Source organism: Chiloscyllium plagiosum, chromosome 12 (assembly GCF_004010195.1).
Source record: "Chiloscyllium plagiosum isolate BGI_BamShark_2017 chromosome 12, ASM401019v2, whole genome shotgun sequence".
Taxonomy (NCBI): Eukaryota; Metazoa; Chordata; class Chondrichthyes; order Orectolobiformes; family Hemiscylliidae; genus Chiloscyllium; species Chiloscyllium plagiosum.
Window position 1 is genome coordinate 42797212 of NC_057721.1, and position 16094 is coordinate 42813305.

The following is a 16094-nucleotide window of genomic DNA, read 5'->3' on the forward strand; positions in this document are numbered from 1 at the left end:
GATAGTGCTGAGCTGGAAGTTTGGAACTGGGGTGAGGTGGGGGAAGTAGAAATGAGGAAACTGTTGAAATCCAAATTGACGCTCTGGGGTTGAAGTATTCCAAGGCGGAAGATGAGGTGTTCTTCCTCCAGGCATCGGGTGATGAGGGAGGAGCTGTGAAGGAGGCCCAGGACCTCCATGTCCTCGGCAGAGTGGGAGGGGGAGTTGAAATGTTGGCCACAGGGCGGTGTGGTTGATTGGTGCGGGTGTCCCAGAGATGTTCCCTAAAGCGTTCTGCTAAGAGGCGTCCTGTCTCCCCAATGTACAGGTGACTGCATCGGGAGCAACGGATACAATAAATAATATTGGTGGATGTGCAGGTGAAACTTTGATGGATGTGGAAGGCTCCTTTAGGGCCTTGGATGGAGGTGAGGGAGGAGGTGTGGGCACAGGTTTTGCAATTCCTGCGGTGGCAGGGGAAGGTGCCAGGATGGGAGGGTGGGTTGTAGGGGGGTGTGGACCTGACCAAGTAGTCACAGAGGGAACGGTCTTTGCAGAAGGTGGAAAAGGGTGGGGAGGGAAATATATCCCTGGTGGTGGGGTCCATTTGGAGGTGACGGAAATGTCGGCAGATGATTTGGTTTATGCGAAAGTTGGTAGGGTGGAAGGTGAGCACCATGGAGGTTCTGTCCTTGTTACAGTTGGAGGGACGGGGTCTAAGTACGCAGGTACGGGATGTGGACGAGATGCATTGGAGGGCATCTTTAACCACGTGGGAAGGGAAATTGCGGTCTCTAAAGAAGGAGGCCATCTGGTGTGTTCTGTGGTGGAACTGGTCCTCCTCGAAATACATCAACCCCAGAGCATCAATGTGGACTTCAACAGTTTCCTCATTTCCCCTTCCCCCCACCTCACCCCAGTTCCAAACTTCCAGCTCAGCATTATCCCCATGACTTGTCCTACCTGCCTATCTTCTTTTCCACCTATGCAGTCCACCCTCCGCTCTGACCTATCATCTTCATCCCAGCCCATCCACCCATTTAACTCTTTGCTACCTTCCCCCACCTTCCCCACTCACCTATTGTACTCTTTGCTACTTCGTCCTCTCATTTATCTCGCCACCCTTGAGGCACTCTGCCTGTATTCCTGATGAAGGGCTTTTGCCCAAAACATCGATTTTACTGCTCCTCGGATGCTGCCTGAACTGCTGTGGTTTTTCAGCACCACTAATCCAGAATCTGGTCTCCAGCATCTGCAGTCTTTGTTTTTACCCATTATTGGAGTGACCACCTCGCAGAGATCGTGGAGGCAAAGCTCCATCTTCACATTGAGAATACTCTCCATCATGTTGTGTGGTACAGTGCTAAATGGGACAGACACTGAGCATATCAAACAACTCACAACTGGGCATTCATTAGGCATGGATGTAGGTTTGCTCGCTGAGCTAGAAGGTTCATTTTCAGATGTTTCATCACCATACTAGGTAACATCTTCAGTGAGCCTACAAATGAAGCAGCAGTGGTGTAGCATGCTTTCTATTTATATGTTTGAGATTCCTTGGGTTAGTGATGTCATTTCCTGTAGTGACATCATTTCCCATGGTGGTGTAATTTCCTGTTCTTTTTCTTGGGGTTGGATCCCACTTACCGCCCTTTGAGAAAAAGAACAGGGAATGACATCACCATAGGAAATGATGTCACCACAGCATCACCAACCCAAGGCAACTCAAACATATAAATAGAAAGTGGGCTACACTGCTGGTGCTTCATTCAGAGGCTCACTGAAGATGTTACCTAGTATGGTGATGAAACATCTGTAAACAAACCTTCCAGCTCAGCGAGCAAACCTATATCCATAACCTCAACCTGAGCTAAAAATCTTCTCAAAACTCGCTAATTCATTAGACATGGTGACTATCAGCAACAACACAACTGAATTTAATCACAATCTTTACTGTCATGTGCCAGCAGATCCCTCTTTCCATCATTACTATTAAGCTGGGAAACCAACCTTAGTTCACAAAGATTGAAGAGGAGCATAGCAGAAGCAGCACCAACATACCTAAATTAGGTTTCAATCTGATGCAGCTACAATAGAGGACTACTTATGTGGCAAACAGGGAAGCAGCATGCAATTGCCAGGGCCAAGTGAATCCACAGACAAAATTTTGAGTGGTGGTGGATAATTATGTCTAATCTGTCTAATTTGAACAATTAGATCATTTGCTTCCTCCTGACCACTGAAATGTCTTAATCGTCTTGAGAATTATATGATCTGGCACTTCTTTAGCAGTTAAAAAAAACTGATCTCTGTACTTTATGTTTTTATTGTTTTTTTTGCTTTTCTTTCTTTTTTTGATCTATTAGTTATCTACCTATTTACTGGTGTTGCTTTGCACAGTGTTAGGGTTTGTTTTGTATTATACGGTAGCTTAGTCGTTAGTAGATATGTTGTATTGTAATTTGTGATTTTTTTCTTTTTATTATACTGATATTTGTTATTGATTGTATTTTTCAATAATTTGATATGTTTGTAAAGTTAAAAAAATTTGCTAATAAATAGATTTACAAAAAAAACTGATCAGTTACCAATGCCATCAGTGCACTCTGAGACTGGAACTTCTTCAAATGACAAATTTAAAAGTGGAGAGCCTCAAATGTCATGGAAGAAACCAGATAGGTTATCGGCTTAAAATATGAACTTGGTTTCTTCCTTCAAAAGATGCTGCTTGACCTGCTCAATTTTCCATCATATTCTGTTTTTTTTCATGAAAGGAATACTTTTTCAAGCCTTTGTCACATTCCTAGAAATTCCAATCAAATATCAATATGGGACTACCTATCACAAACTACAAATGGTTCAAAAGGCAGTTCACCACCATCTTCTCAAGAGCAATTAGGGATGTAAAATAAATGTTGGCTTAGCCAGTGAGGCCACTTCTGTCAATGAATAAAAAAGGGTTTATAATAAAGAAGGCTTCGTCCAGAGGGTCACTGAAGATGTTACCTAATATGGTGACGAAACGTCTGAAAATGAACCTTCCAGCTCAGCGAGCAAACATACATCCAGAATAAAAAACATCCAGCTAACCAACTCAGTTAGCCACTAATGTAAGTACAGCAATCTTTGCAGAAGTAGAATTTATTTATTTTTAACCTTTTAGCACTATTTGCAAACAAAATTGGCCTAGCCACCACTCTGAAAATGTTTCAGACTTAGATTTCATAAATAGCTTCAAAATAGTCAGGATAAAGCAGAATTTAAATAAATCACAAGCAAAAAGTTAAATATCTGAACAAATAATGACTTTTTAAGAATGGATCCAAACTCCCAAAACAACCAAGAAAATCAGACTAATTGTTAAAGAATTGAAACAAACATTAGGTGGGAATTTGTGTTAAGTCAAACAGAACTGTTAAGAACCACACAGTTGTCCTCCCCGTTGGCCACCTTGTCATATGAGGCTGTCTGCACTATTGTTCACCATAGGGTAGGATTGCTGCCACCACCCTCTTTTATGGTAAGGATCTACAGGGCCTATATGGTCAAGTGTGGGGAAGAAAAATCACTTGATAGTCAAGTGACAAGAGTCTCTTGCAAGAAACTGTCTTTTTAAATACCTGTTATCAATTAATTACAATTTCCAGTACTGATATTGTTACATAGATGAGTAGGAGGACTTGGACGGTAGATCCTAAGCTGCTCTCCTACCAGATCAATATGACATCATCAAAGTGCTCAATATTGACAATTTCAGACCTTACAACACACTTATTCAACTTCCCTGTATCCCCAATACCCCCAAGCATTTAAAATATTATTTATAATATGCATTTCTCCAGATAATTAAATTTACCATTACTCCATCTTCCCATAAGTCTCTGACTTCATAAGTTCAGGCTGATTGGAGATCTTATTCTGTTGAAAGTTGGATGATTGGTAGAGCTCTTGGAAGACGATGACTTATTGATGCCTTTTTAGCTTTGACAAAGGGTCAGTTAGACTCGAAACGTCAGCTCTTTTCTCTCCTTACAGATGCTGCCAAACCTGCTGAGATTGTCCAGCATTTTCTCTTTTGACTTATTGGTGCCGTTTGATAATGTGATATACAAAAGTTCCCTTTGTTAAGACATTTCTCATTGGATTGGTTCCAATTAAGCAGTGATGGAAGACTGGTCTTCAATCAAACAAATTTCCTTTGTGAACACCCCCTGCTGTACAAACAATAGAGGATCATTTGAATGACCATATCCTTCCTGTTAAGGTCCTGCATCCACATGCTTTCCTTGGCCCAATGCATTAACAAAATTGCTTGTCGGTGCCTGTTATACAGTGTGACCTGCTGTGCACAGTTGGACTCTTCCCTCCTACACACATTTTTATAGCTCAATGGGTATAAACTTGGAGTCAACTTCTTTGGTAGGATAGAAAGCTGAATCTCTAGCATTCTGCACATCACTAACTCTGATTATGATGGACTATACTGTAATGGGGTGGAATGTGGTAACTTAGCAATCTTCCTCTATGACAGTCTCTTGGGACTGAGGATTGCCTTCTTCTGTATTGTCTTTATAACAGAGGATGTAAGATATTCCTCTATTTCATGTAAATCAAGAGGTAGAAGGGAGAGAGGCACTTAGCAAAATTATAATTACCAGGGAAACAGTACTAAGCAAAACCATATGTTGACAAGTCTGCAGGACCAGTTGAACTCTATACTAGGGTCTTAAAAGAGGTGCCCAGTGAGGGAGCAGACTTGGTGTTAGTTTTCCAAAATTCTCTAGAATCAGGAAAAGGTTCCATTTGACTGGAAATTAGAAAATATTCAAGAAGGGAGGGATACATAAAAAAGGAAACAATAGGGCCAGGTAGCTTGATGCCTGTCATGGGTAAAGTATTAAAAACAATTAGAGGTTTTAAGTGCTCATTTAGAAAACTTCAAGATAAACAGCCAGCATTATCTTGTCAAAGGGAGCCATGTTAATTTATTAGGTTCCTTTGAAGAAATAACACACTGTAGATAAGGGGGAGCTGGTAGACTGACTGTACTTCAATTTCCAGATATTGGACAAGGTGCCACTTTAATGGTTATTGCAAAAAAAAAAGCTCTAAGGGGCATCAAATTGGAAAATTGCCTGGCTGCCAGGCACAAAACAGAAAATATATTTATATAATTGAGTCATTACTTGATCGCCAGAATGCATGAAGTCCACAGGGGTCTGTGCTGAGGCCCCAATATTTTACAATTTAGGTCAATTACTTAAATAAGGGTAACACCAGATGGAAGCTAATTTTTTTAGAAGATCTAAAAGGTAGATAAGAAAGAATGTGTTTAAGACAACATGAGATTGTAGCAAGATATAAATAGGTGAGAGCAAGTGGGCAAAAATCTGGCTGAAGAAATACAATGTGAGAAAAGGTGAAGTTATTCACTTTGGCAGGAAGAATGAAAAACCAGAACATTACTCCAAAGTAGAATGACGACAGAAATCCAAAGGTACAGGCAGATTTAGGTATTCCTGTACATGAGTCACAAAGTTGGTGTGCAAAGTAGAGCACATAATCAAGAAGGCCAATGGGATACTAACACTTGTTATTGGAGGAATCACACATTAAAAGGATGTTATGCTTCAGTCATTTAGGGAAATCAGTGAAACCACATCTCAATTACTATGTGCACTTTTCATCTATTTCCTTGGACGGTGTAAATATGTTGGGGACAGTTAAGAGAAGATTTACTAGATTGGAATGAGTGTATTGTATTTGGAGGATAGCATGGACAGGCTTGGATTGTTTCAAATGGAATTTAGAAGAGTGATGGGTAACTTCAATAAAGTACCTATCTTGAATGGTCGTGACACGGTAGATGCCTAGATAACTAGGGGTTATTGTTTTAAAATTAAGGATCATCTTTTTAGGCTAGAGATAAGGAGGCTTTTTTTCTTTCACAGGGTTGTACGACTTTGGAACTTTCTGCCTCTGAAGATGGTGGACAAGGGGATCACTGAATATTTTTCATCAAAGATGGATGGATTCTTTTAGGCAATGAAATCAAAAAATGGGAAAATGGAATTCAAAACCTTTTTCCTGGGATGGGCGAGTCCAGAACTAGAAGGTATAGGTTTAGGGTGAGGAGGAATAAAGTCAAAAAAGGACCTAAAGGGCAACTTTCTCATGAGGAAGATGATGTGTGTATGGAATGAACTGTCAGAGTAAGTAATGAAGACTGGCACAATTACAACATTTAAAAGGCATCTAGATGGGTATAGGAATAGGAAGGGTTTAGAGGGATATGGCCAAGTACTGGTAAATGGAACTAGATTAGGTTAGGATATCTGATCAGCATGGACGAGTTGGATCGAAGGGTCTGTTTCCATGCTGTACATCTCTATGACTCTATGATCAGCCATGATCTTATAGAATTGCAGAGCATGAGTGATCAAATGCTCTATTTCATCTCTTCATACTCTCAAGTTGTGGAAGTGAATAAATCCATATACTCTGCCACTGTTGGGCAGATGGTGTTTGAAGAGGCAGGTTGGTGGGAGTTTTTGCATGCTACTTCCACTGTTTGCACTGGGTTAGATTTATCAGAGATGCTTGAAATATATGGCACCTTCATGGATGCTTCTTCTCCAATTTGGACAGTCTTGAGCAAGAGTTTCACATGAGTCAGTGAAGATGTGTTTTTTGAGAGAAGCTTTGGAGGACTTGAAACACTTCCTCTGCCTCCTGATAATAACTTGCTGCAATAAATCTCAAAATAGAAAGTTTATTTCAGGAATCTTGTGTCAGATATGCATATGATTGGGCCTGTCCAATGTGGTTGATGCTGCACCTTGATGCTGGGAGTGTCAGCCTGAGAAAGTCTAGGAGCACCTATCCTGCCAGTGAATTCGGAGGATTCTGCAGCTGTACTGTTAGTGGTATTTCTTCAAAGTTTTGAAATTTCAGTTGTACACTGACATATCCACAATAGACACAAGAGGGCAGGTAACATTGTGGCCCTGTAGTTCTTAAGCTTGGTGCCAGGTTTGAGATCTTTGACATCAATACAGCATGCTCCTCAGCTGCCTACATGCTCTGCTAGCTCACTGGATATGATGATGAATTTCATTGTTGTCTGCTTTCGCAGAGAGGAGGCAATACTCCAGCAGTCAGCTGTATGGAGGAGTGGAGTGTTATGGTGCGGCATACAGAAGTGAGCACAGGAGAGACAACAGTCTTGCACAATTCCTGTTTATACTCAAATTGGTTCGGTTCACGAGGATCATGATTTGTATGTTACAATTCAGCAGGCAGAAGATGCTGTTGAATTTCTGTGGGTAACCAAATTTTCAGAGGATTTTTCATGTCCCTCTCAGTTAACAGAATTGAAGGTTTCTGTGAGACCAAAGAAGGTAGCTGCTGCTCTCTGTATTTTTTGTGAGCTTGTCTTGCTGTGAAGATTATCACACAGTGCTTCTTGATGAACAGAAGAGGGATATTCTAGACCTTTCCCACTACAGAAAGTAGTTTTCCCCCTACCTATCCCACAAATTATTTTAATAATTTGGGATACTTCACAAGGCTACTCGATGCAAACTGTCCGCAAAACAAAATACCTTTAAACTCAGTTTCATTCTAAAGAGTTTGTGCTGCACATGTTCCAAAGTCAATGCACCAGTCCCAAGATGCATGCACAGAAAATTGTATACTTCAATACACTCTACCACAGCTTTACCCAATCATAGAATAAATGACTCCTTTGCATGCTATTTCCCTTGAGGTAATATTAATGTTCAGTTAGTCACTTAGCTCATGTTTTATCTGTGTACTAGAGTTTGATGATTTCTGACCCACAAACCTCTATTCTTTCTTAACTTGTTTCTCACTATTTAAAAAATGATAGCCGTTAGCAATATTTCTTGGACTAGAAAAGCAATCTAGCAAATATAAACAAACAGAAAAGATGTCATCTGATTAAAGGAATTTGCTCTTAGAATTTCAAAAGGAACACAAAAATTTGATACAGACATTTTGTTCCTTGATATCTATGTGTGGATTAATGTTAATTTAGCTTTATCACATCCCTGTGAAACAGCTTGGCCTTTATTCTGCATTAAAGGCACGAAACAAAAATATTTTTTAAAATCAGTTTTTGTGGCACTTACATAAGTAGAAGTTTCACAAAGCAGACATGCTTTGTATGTACAAAAAAAAGGGACATATCCCTCCACTTAAAACAATCTGTTCATCTAAAGTACAAAATTAAAATTGATACAAATAATATAAAATTATCCCTTAATATGTATTCTTTCCAATCCTTCACTTGTAACAAGTAACTTCAGTCTTATTTAAAATTTATTTTAAATTTAGTTAATTTAAATTATCCTAATTCACATTTTCAGCATATTTAAGCTTTCTTTTTTAAATGTGTTTTGCAATGAGGGTGTTGTTGGTTAGGTTACCATTTATTGCCCTTCCCTGTTTGCCTTCTGTTCTTCATATTCAATTATGAATGATTTTGAATGGAGCAACAAACTTTTATTGCAAACAGTATACCATGCAAGCACTTTGTTTTCTAAAATGAAAACTGATGAAATCATGCACATAAAATGATCAAACATACAATGTCTAAGGAAACTGTAATGATTATATTCAAAGAGCTATTGGAAGTAAATCTATGGAAAGATGATCAAAGAAAACTAAAGGTTGTGAGTATGTATGTTAATTATAAGAAATGAACTACATTTTAATTTCCTTCTGATAAAAAGGAATGCTTTCCTTTAAAATGACAAATCTGAAGCTTACCTTCAGCAATAGCATGAGGTTTGATAATGCATAAGGTGCAATCAATACATTTTGCTGTATTTGATGGCCCTTTACCAAGCGATGGGAAAAAAATCTCTAGTTCCTATAAAAACAAGAATACAAAATGAACTGAACAGATCCATTCTGTATTTCTAATACAGAAACAAAGTACAGTCAATCCCAGAAATCTTAAATAAAACCAAGTTCTGACAAAAGATAATCAATCTGAAACACTAAATCTGTTTCTCTCCTCAGAAATGCTTCAAGAACAGCTGAGTGGTTAATTTGTTCTATTTTCTAAACTCCTGACTCGCCTCTTCTGCCTACAGAAGGTAATTGTACTAACTTCAACCCTATGCCAGCTGAAATGACATCGTTTAGCACAAATTATGCATTGAACTTTCAATCTTGCAGGTCTGTACATGCCAGTACCAAGGCAATAGTATGTTTCCTTATAAGCAAAAATTAATTATTATTTTGGACCTAATAACTCATTAGCTGTAAAACATCTATAAAAATTGGAAAGATTAAAATTCAAGTATGACTAGTTTTATTCACATGGAGGGAACAATCTCTGTCTGAAAGATAAAGCCAAAGGTTTGCTGGTGAAAAAAGGATGGAACAGCCGGTCAAAAATGTATATTTTAAGATCTTATGTCGCTCGCAAAAAGGATATCCTTGTTAATCTGTTTGTTGACCTGATTTTCCAGAAAATAAATAGCGAGAGCTATCTCAAGGCAAATATTTCTGGACTGGGTGGGGGCATGTGGGGGAATCTCAATCTCATACGCAAAGAACCAGTGAAGAACAGAAGAAAGACATTCAGCCCATCAAATCTCTGCCAATGTTTTTGAAAAGAATATGGTTAACCATAAACCCCCATTTTCTCAAACGTATCCATACAACTCTTTCCCCTCAAATATTTACCAAATCCCTTTTTAAAGGCTATTAAAATCTGAATCCATCATCCCCCTCAGTGTATAAGAAGTTCTAGTCATTTGTCACGATTACAAGTTTTCTTCACGTTTTTGTTTTATTTTATTCTTTCATGGAATGAGCATTGGCAGTAATGCCTGTATTTGCTGCCTACCCCTAATTGCTCTTGGACTCATTGGCTTCTAGGCCATTTCAGAAGCCACTTAAGAGTCCACCATAATGTTGCGGATTTGGAGTCAAATGTAGCCAAAAGATTTCCTTTACCAATGGACATTAATGAACCAGATGGGTTTTTACAACAAACCAACAATAGTTTTGTGGTCACTATATTGAGATTAGCCTATAAATCCATAACCAGAACGACATCTAGGCTTGGACTGAAAAGTGGCAAGTAACATTTGTATCACACAAGTGCCACAATCTAACCACTGCCTTCTCACATTCAATGGTGTTACCATCATTCAATTCCTCACTATCAACATCCTGGGGGTTACCAATGACCAGATACTCAACTGGTCTCGCCATATAAATACAGTGGCTACAACAGCAGGTCAGAGGCGAGGAATACTGCAGCAAGTAACCCATTGACTCCCCAAAGCCTTCTCTTCATCTACGATGCACAAGTCAGGAGTACGATGGGTGCAGCTCCAACAACACTCAAGAATCTCAACACCATCCAGCTTGCTTGACTGGCACCACATCTGCAAGCATCCATTCCCTCCACCATCAACACTCAGTAGCAGCAGTATGTTCTGCATAAATACACTAAAGCTCCTTATTCAGCACCTTCCAAACCCACGGCCACTACCATCTACAAGGACAAGGACAAGGTCAGCCAAACATGGGAACACCACGGCTTGCAAGTTCGCCACCAAGCCACTCTTCATGCTGACTTGTAATATTTCACTGTTCCTTCAGTATCGTTGGTCAAAATCCTGGAATTCCCAGTCTACTAAGAGCGTAAGACTGCAGCAGTTCAAGAAGAAAGCTCACTGTCACCTTCTCAAGGGCAACTAAATGCTAACCAGCCAGAGATGCCCACATCTCATAAGTGAGTAAAAAGAGATTGAATTGAATTCAAATTCTACCAGCTGCCATGGTAGGATTTGAACCCATGTCCCCATAATATCAGCATGGATTACTAGACCAATAACAATCCTGTTATCTCCCCTGCCACTCACATTAAAATTGTATGTACCAATCATAAAGCCTTCAACTATTGAAAGCAGTTGCTCTTTTGTTCCTTCACCGAAACACTTTATGATTTTAAACACTTCTATAAAATCTCTATTTTGCCTTGTAAGCTCCATGGAAAACAATCCAATCTTCTCTGTCCATCCACATAATAATAATTTCACATCCCTGAAACAATTTCCAGCACGTCTCTTTGTATTGCCTCCATAGCTTTCACGTACATTTGCACAGTATTGAATTTGTGTTTTATGTAGGTTTGGAGTAACATTTTCGCTTTTTTAACTATGTTACTATTTATGAATCTCAGCATCCCATCTTCTTGATTAACTGCTTTATTACCATTTTCAAAGATTCCTGTCAGTTCTGCATTTATACAGTCATAGACATGTACAACTCAGTCCAACTTGTCTATGTCAACCAGATATCTCAAATTAATCTAGTCCCATTTACCAGCAATTGGCCCATGTCCCTCTAACCCCTCCATATTCATATACCTAACTAGATGCCTGTTAAATGTTGTAATTGTACCAGCATCCACCACTTTCTCTGGCAGTTCATTCCATACACACACCACCCTCTGTGTGAAAAGGTTGCCCCTTAGGTCCCTTTTAAATCTTTCCCCTCTCACTCTAAACCTATGCCCCCTAAGTTATGAACTCCCTCACCCCAGGGAAAAAACCTTGCCTATTTACCCTATTCATGCACCTCATGATTTTATAAACCTGTGTAAGATAATTTATGTAAAATGATTTGGATGTGAACACAGAAGGTGTAGCTAGTAAGTTTGCAGAGGAGACCAAAATTGGAGGTGTAGTGGACAGTACATAAGGTAACATCAGAGCACAACTGGATCTTGATTAGATGGACCATTAGGCAAATGCAGTTTAATTTAGATAAATGTGAGGTTCTGCATTTGGAAAAGGCAAATCAGGGAAGGACTTACACAGTTAATGATAAGGTCCTGGGGAGAGTTGATGAACAAAGAGACCTTGGAGAGCAGGTTCATAGTTCCCTGAAAGTGGAGTCGCAGGTAGACAGGATAGTGGAGAATGTGTTTGGTGTGCTTTTCTTTATTGGTCAGAGCATTGACTACAAGAGTTAGGAGGTCATGTTGCAGCTGTATAGGACCTTGGCTCGGCCACTTTTGGAATATTGTGTGCAATTCTGGTCTCCCTCCTATGGGAAGGATGTGAAACTTGAAACGGTTCAGAAAAGATTTACAAGGAATTTGCCAGAATTGGAGGGTTTGAGCTTTAGGGAGGGGCTGAATAGGCTGGGGCTATTTTCCTTTGAGCGTCAGAGGCTGAGGGGTGACCTTATAGATTGCATAAACAAAAGTCCATTATCTGTGTTAAACATTTTAATACATCTGATTTTTTTTCTTACTTTAATAAATACGATAGGCTCACACCTCCATCTTGTAAGGAGCACCTTATCTCTGCCAGTCTAAAAGCTTAGAAGGCTAGTTAGTACCTAAAAAATAGATAGTACTAAACTGTAGAATTAAAATCAGAAGGCTTTGTTGATGAATATAGAGCCAATGGATCAACAGCTTGAAAATGAAAATCTACACTATTTATGCAGGCTCACACCATGTCCCTTAGAAACATTCCACAGTGTTTCTTACACAGTGAATAACCTTGGTCAATTAATATTTCACCAGCAAGCTAACCCTTAGCGAGCCAACAAGGTGCTAAAAACACAAGTTAATGTATGACTGATGTGGTGCCGCTGTTTAACACAGGTGGTAAGGACAAGCTAGGGAACTATAACCAGTGAGCCTAACGTCAGTGGTGGGCAAGTTGTTGGAGGGAATCCTGAGGGACAGGATGTACATGTATTTGGAAAGGCAAGGGCTTATTAGAGATAGTCAGCATAGCTTTGTGCATGGGAAATCATGTTCACAAACTTGACTGGAGTTTTTTGAGGAAGTAACAAAGAAGATTGATGAGGGCAGAGCAGTAGATGTGATCTATATGGACTTCAGTAAAGCGTACGACATGGTTCCCCATGGGAGACTGGTTAGCAAGGTTAGATCTCATGGAATACATGGAGAACTAGCCATTTGGATACACAAATAGCTCAAAGGTCGAAGACAGAGGGTGGTGGCGGAGGGTTGTTTTTCAGACTGGAGGCCTGTGACCAGTGGAGTGCCACAAGGATCAGTGCTGGGTCCATTACTTTTCATCATTTGTAGAAGTGATTTGGATGTTCGCATTAATACCTCAAAAAAAAAAGGAGCAGCCATAAATCTTTGAAAAGTGAACAAACTAAGCAGACAGAAGGAACCAAAATTAATAAAATGGCATTGGTGTTTGAGATGGGCAGCAGGAGACCAGAAGACCCTCAAGAATTATTCTCAGAAGGGAGAAGGAGCAAATCTCCAGGAAGGTAAACTCCCAAAGTCTGGAATGAAGGACAGACAATAGTGCCAGAGAGGGTTAATTAACTCATGCAGGTGATCAATATCAGCAGTTTTATCTTCACAGGATATTTCCAAACCTCCTGCATTCTTTCTTTCCTTCTCTTATTCTCTTTGTCAGCTTCCCTCTGAACCTTCTCAATTGTACTACAAACTGACACTTGTCATAAATAGGCATGCATTTTCTGTTTTATCACCAAGATAGCCCTGGATCTGTTTGCCCTACCTTTCCTTTGCTGTGCTTGAACTCCCTCTTCCTTTAAAATGAGCCAAATTCTTGAGATAATCTTAGATTCAAACCTTTTTGTGCCAGAACCATTCTTACCCCACTGGCTTTCTCCCAGTTAATTATTCTTACTCTAGATTGTACTTTTGCCATATCCAACCCAAAATCTATAATACAATAATTAATGGCTTTGAGAATGTGGCTCGACTGGCACTCGATTCACTTTGCCTACCTCATTCCTAAAAAACAGGCCAAAAGTGTCTCCTTTCTCATTGAAAATATACTGTTGTAGAACATTTTTCTGAACACATTCTAAGAATTCTTCCCCCCTAGACCTTTTATACTACTACTATTCCTGACTATATTCAGAAAATTAAAGTCCAACTTTATAACTACTCTATAATTCTTTAAAATTCCTTGAAAATTTGTTCATCGACATCTTTCTCACTATTTGGTAGCCTAGAAACTACACGGAGCAATTTAATTGTACTTATTTTTGTTTCTTAGATCGAGTGAATGGATTTTGTCCTGGACTCTCTAGGTCATCCTCTCTCTCCAGCTTTGCAAATTCCTCTTTCATTAATACTGTTACCATTCTTCCTTTCCCACCTTTTCTAAAAAAATTGTATCCAGGAATATTTAGCATTCACTCCTGTTCTGAGCCAGGTCATTTTTATCATCCATATTATTTCCACAAAGCTAGCTGCTCCTGCAGTTCACCAATCTAATTTTCCACACTCCACACATTCATGTGTGAGCTCTGCAACCCTAATTTAGTCTTCATTATTTTCCCACTTATGCTAAATCCACCTGTTATGTACTCTACTAACTCCTGACCCCTACAGTCCATACAAGTGTGGGCCCAGCCTTTCCTTCAGATTATCAAAATGTTTTTGCAATGGTCAACAGTAAGCTCAAGTGGGGTTTGTAATGATGGGGCTCAATTTAAAAAAAATAATTTTACATCTTCCAGTCTAAAAGTTAAGTACTGAAGGATATAATTAAGTAGTTTCCTATCAATGTTCAGGAGGTATAAATGGTTCAAATTGGAAATATCAAATCAGTAAGCAAATATTTTCAAAACAAAGTTTTGGATTAAGATCAACTACAAGATAGGTTTTTTCTTGTTCTATGTTCTTCAAGTTCAATCATGAAGTAACTAGACCAGTATTTCTTCAAGCATTTTAATTGAGCATTCAGGTTTTAAGCCTTTAAAGACTATTAACTAAATAAATTGGCCTCAGAACACAATTATCTCTCAATCTCACAATCTCATATAAAGAATGCTTACTCGAGCTGCAGTTGCAGCACATTCAGAACCATGAGTATTGGCATTGTCAATTCCATAAAGAGCCCGAATTCTGGCTTCACTTTCTGCTCTCCCAGAATCTGGAGATCCAATTAGTTTCCTCCATGAAAAAACAGCCTCATCTCCCATAATTTCCAGTGCAATAGCAGGACCACAAGTTAAATACCTAAGAAGATCACTGAAAGAGAAAGAAAATCCCATTATCACCTTTTAACAACTCTACTGAATAATTTGATACATTCAATTTAGCTTCAGCAGAAAAGTTATTAAATAACTTCAACCAGTCATTACAGAGACAAAATCTACAATCTCATGTGAATTGTTTGCTCATTTTATCTCAATTTGTTTGACTAAATGTAGACACGTGACTTAAAATACTAAGTTAAAAATCACACAACACCAGGTTATAGTCAAACAGGTTTATTTGGAAGTACAAGTTTTCAGAGCACGCTCCTTCATCTCTGTGTGATTTGTAACTGTCCACCCCAGTCCAACAGCGGCACCTCCACATCATGGCTACCATTAAAATATTAAGATCTAGTAAATTGTTTCAATGTAAAATTATTTGTATGTTATGGATTCAAACACATTGAATTTACACTACATATTTATCACATTTTAGTAAACTGCAATTATGCAATATTGCAGCAACATTATGAACTAAGTTTTGATGATGGACAATGAATCATTTCTTTCTTTCTTGAAAACTCCCATTTTCCTGCAATGACAACAATACAGGAACAACTAAGAGAAAGTGAGGACTGCAGATGCTGGAGGTCAGAGTCGAGAGTGTGTTGCTGGAAAAGCACAGCAGGTCAGGCAGCATCCGAGGAGCAGAAGAATTGACGTTTCGGATACAGGACCATTCCTGATAAATGGCTTATGCCCGAAAGGTCGATTCTTCTGCTCCTCAGATGCTGCCTGACTTGCTGTGCTTTTCCAGCAATACGGGAACAATACCTTATAAAGGAAGAATTTCTTTGGAGAAGTCAATTGTCTTTACTTTTTGAAGACTGCTATTGATTAAAAAATTAACATTGAATATCGTTAGGCAAGACTGGTCAACATCAGTAAATAAAATCAATGGAATCATGTCACTTTGCAAAACCTTGCATTTATATCAGGCCTTTAGCACAGTAAAATATTTAATGACACTTCACAGGACATGACATCACGCTTCATAAGGAATTAAAGACAGCCTGCTACAGATAGATTGCTAGGAGCAAATTACTGCA

General features: G+C 39.0%; 1 protein-coding gene across 7 annotated transcripts in view; it reads right to left on the reverse strand.

Annotated features, from left to right (window-relative positions):
• Positions 1-16094, reverse strand: part of nme7 (NME/NM23 family member 7) — a 139457-nt gene that overhangs the window by 93629 nt on the left and 29734 nt on the right. For all 7 annotated transcript variants that reach the window (XM_043700891.1, XM_043700892.1, XM_043700893.1 and 4 more), the window contains exons 5-6: positions 14842-15037; positions 8773-8875 (exon numbers count right to left, since the gene is read on the reverse strand). In XM_043700891.1, coding sequence (XP_043556826.1) covers positions 8773-8875; positions 14842-15037 — 299 coding nt within the window. The remainder of the gene's footprint in view (positions 1-8772; positions 8876-14841; positions 15038-16094) is intronic.